Raw genomic sequence first — 3,580 nt, 5'->3', positions numbered from 1 at the left:
CCTCATTGTGCATAAAGATTGGACAACTAGGCAGTAGCAGGAAGATTTGACGACCAGTGTAGTAGCATGAAGATTGGACGACCAGACAGTGTAGTAGCAGAAAGATTGGATGACGAGACAGTAGTAATAAGATTTGACGACCAGTGTAGTAGCAGGAAGATTGGATGACCAGACAGCTGTGTAGTAGCCGGAAGATTGGACGACCACACAATGTAGTAGCATGAAGATTAGACGACCATGTAGTAGCAAAACATGCGACTATATTAGCTGAGTCACTGAAAACCTGCTACTGCACTTACTGAAGCTGCTACTACACTAGCTGAACCATTAAAACCCTGCTACTACATCTGTTAGAATTGTAGCTTTCCAGCAAAACATGCTACTACATTAGCTGAACCACTGAAAACCTGCTACTACACTTACTGAAGCTGCTACTACACTAGCTGAACCATTAAAACCCTGCTACTACATCTGTTAGAATTGTAGCTTTCTAACAAAACATGCAACTACATTAGCTGAGCCACTGAAAACCTGCTACTACTTCTACTGAGATGTTAACCTCTGCTACTACTTTTTACTAGAATGTTAATCTCTGCTACTACTTCTACTGAAATTAACTGCTACTACACTGAGTTATTGAAAACCTGCTACTGTACCATTTACTGAAAAATCTCAAAATGAAAGACTTTTCTCTTCTAAAAGCATATTTAATTAGTATAGGGTTAGTTTGGTAAATTAAAACATAACACATGACATGCAGAAAAAAGATTGTCCTTAACTATTAAAAACTGTCCTTAGTTGTTTAACAACAACACAAATGGATTTATTTGTGTTTCAAATCTTTTTGGAGGATGTATATGTGATTTGCTAATAGAATTATAAATGATAGACAGAGAGTTCAACTTTTGATCTCAATAGACAAATTTATACTAGCTAAGAAAAAAAAAAACATTGATAATCGTTACAGAAGGATAAATCCAAATTTATATAAATTTAAATTTATATAAATCTATCAACTTGTGATCAATCTCAATAGATGATAGATAAAATTTCCTCTGTGTTCATATGCCAACATGCATATATGACATATAACAGACAGATACATGTAGTTAATGGTTGATGATCAAATCAATTAACCCTTTAATGAGTACCCTTTCCCTGTAAAAGGCTGGAACTTCGGTGGTTCTTTCTTTTCTGGCTTAGCCTGCTCTTTTGAAGCTTTCTTTTCTATTTCCTTCTGAGAATTAGTACTATTAGTAGCACGGTTGGCAGCGGCATTATTTGTTCCGAAAACAAGCTTTCCATGAGCTCGACCACTGGTTCCTTGTGAGCTAGATCCTGTAGAAGACAGCTGCGCATCACCCTTACCATTACTGGCTGCCGCAACGAATGAGGAAGAAGAAATTGGGGGAGGGGGCAAAGGCTTTCCATCCAAACGCCTTCCAGCTCCGGTAAAAGGGCTGAACTTAGGCTCTTCAACCTGATCAGGTGCCACCAATGCCGCCTTGTTTGTTGGAGGAGAAGCCGCGGCAACAGGCTTTTCGGGTTCCTTATAGTCGAGAGGAGCCACAAAGTCAACCTCACAGTCTGTGTCAACAATGCTTATGCCCCTGGGAGGCTTTGTTTCTACGATATCCACATAGTATTCCTTGCCATTATACGGCAGCATGATAGTATCCCCAGTAGTGAAACATGTAAAAGTCCTCAGTGTTTTCTCCAACACAGCTCTCGGATTTGTGATGTCCAAAAAGCTCGTGGTATGGGGTTGGAATTTAACGAACCTGCCCTTTGGAAGAAAGGCAATCTTGACGTGAACAGCGTCTCCCTCTTCCAATTGCAGGCTCCTCATCTTCCAGGAAGGCATATAGATCGTGTCTTCTTCCGCAATGAACTCCAAAACCCCACAGTGAGATACCAGCTCTCTGTCGGCAGCTTTAGGGTTTCGTAGCTGGAAGAGCATAATGGGCAGATTTAGAGGTGAAAGGATTCCTAGAGCTGAGGGTGGCATAAAGATTTTATCACCGGCTTCAAGTTTTGCAGCTTGGTCTGCGTTCAAGTAAAAATCTTTCAAGTAAGTTCCAGAATAGCAGCGATAACTTCGATTGAGAGGTGGATCACGCTCTATTTCCATCTCAATCATCCGTTGACGTATCCAATTCGGATTCATCCGATCCTCCGGGCGTGAAGAAGCCATCTATAAGAAGCTTGCTTATGAATCTGTTGAAAATATCGATGTTAGCTAGAAAGCAGAATTTATAGCGGAATAATGAATACTATGCTTTTGTGCTGTATTTATAACAGTGCTGGCCTTGTGCTATACATATTAGGAAACCACTTAGCATTAGGAAATATAGGCCGTTTCAGAAAGGAAGTCACTTTATCTCCTTGTCTAATATGGAAACGTAAAGCTTAGCATGTTAGATACGGATGGAGGAATTACTGGGAAAAAAAAAATAACAAACTTCTAATTGATACCGAATAAGAAACAGTAGGCAATTCATCGAAAGTAACAGTAACTTTAATGGTTTTGTCCGTCATGGCAAGGGTATCACTAGGGTTTGTGGTTCGAGATTGCAAAGGCAATCCACTACCGGGAAGGATTGCGCATTCTGGAAAGGATTACATACTATGCTTCTTGCTTCTTAATCATTATTGTAAAAAGGTTGCTGAAGGGGAATCCAAAATCTTGATTGTGGGGATGCTTGAAGCACATATATGTCATAGTTCCATACAATCATACATCAACTAATCGATAAATAGGCAAACACAAACAAGAGAGAAACTCAGCAACCCAGCAAATACTCAACACATCAAGGCAGCAAACACTCAGGCGCCAAGCACAAACCCAAAATTCCAATTTAGAAATTCGTTTTTCAGACCTCAGTCCCTCACATCATCAAATTAGTCTGATCCCTGCATTCTCGTGTGTAAAATATAGAATACTGAACACCCAAAACCCAAAAAAAAGAGAAAATTACAAAGCTGAGCTTAGCAGAGCAGCAAAATGAAGAATGAACACTTTTAAATATCAATCTGGGAAATTGAGAATTGTTACCTCGTGATTTCGTAAATCTCTAAATGCACTTTCGGGCAGCTACGGTGGAGTGAGTGATGACTGATGAGTAGAGACTATAGTAGAGAGGAAGAAGAGTGCAGTTGGAGAAGGGAATTTAAACGAGAAGGTAAAGTCGGCTGTTTGGGGATGCTTTGGCTGAGGAGGACAATACCTAGTTTATTATTTTTTATTTTTTTTTAGGGAAATACCTAAATGCCTAGTCCAACGAAAATCTTTTCCAGAACCCATTCTAATAATTCTTACTAAAAATACAATTTTACCCTTAACTTAACTATATCTATCTCTTCTCCTTAGACCGGATGTGAAGCGGACGTCCGCACTCGGCTTAAAGTGCGAACGTCCGTCCGTTCTCCACCCTCCGGCGCCGGCGACCGCACACCTCCACCCCAGAAGACTCCAGCAGCGTCCCTGACCACTTTCCCTCCCCGGCGAGTCCGTTCTTTTCCAGTTTCTGGCGAGATCACCCAAAACTTCAAACAAAGTCGATCTCGCCGGAAACTAGAA

At 40.6% G+C, this 3,580-nt stretch overlaps 1 protein-coding gene across 1 annotated transcript; it reads right to left on the bottom strand.

Annotated features, from left to right (window-relative positions):
* Positions 1-1,132: 1,132 nt before the first annotated feature.
* LOC101310809 (ubiquitin fusion degradation protein 1 homolog) lies at positions 1,133-3,164 on the bottom strand. Its single transcript, XM_004301590.1, has 2 exons — positions 3,056-3,164; positions 1,133-2,217 (listed from the first exon to the last, which is right to left on the bottom strand). The coding sequence occupies exon 2, from the start codon at positions 2,192-2,194 to the stop codon at positions 1,133-1,135; it is 1,062 nt and encodes a 353-aa protein (XP_004301638.1). The 5' UTR covers positions 2,195-2,217; positions 3,056-3,164.
* Between the last annotated feature and the right edge of the window lie 416 nt (positions 3,165-3,580).

This window comes from Fragaria vesca, linkage group LG5, assembly GCF_000184155.1.
Source record: "Fragaria vesca subsp. vesca linkage group LG5, FraVesHawaii_1.0, whole genome shotgun sequence".
In the NCBI taxonomy this organism is placed as follows: domain Eukaryota; kingdom Viridiplantae; phylum Streptophyta; class Magnoliopsida; order Rosales; family Rosaceae; genus Fragaria; species Fragaria vesca.
This window is presented reverse-complemented; position numbering and strand designations above follow the sequence as displayed.

Excerpts from the sequence above, each read along its gene's own strand:
- LOC101310809 (XM_004301590.1), bottom strand. The coding sequence starts at position 2,194 with ATGGCTTCTTCACGCCCGGAGGATCGGATGAATCCGAATTGGATACGT.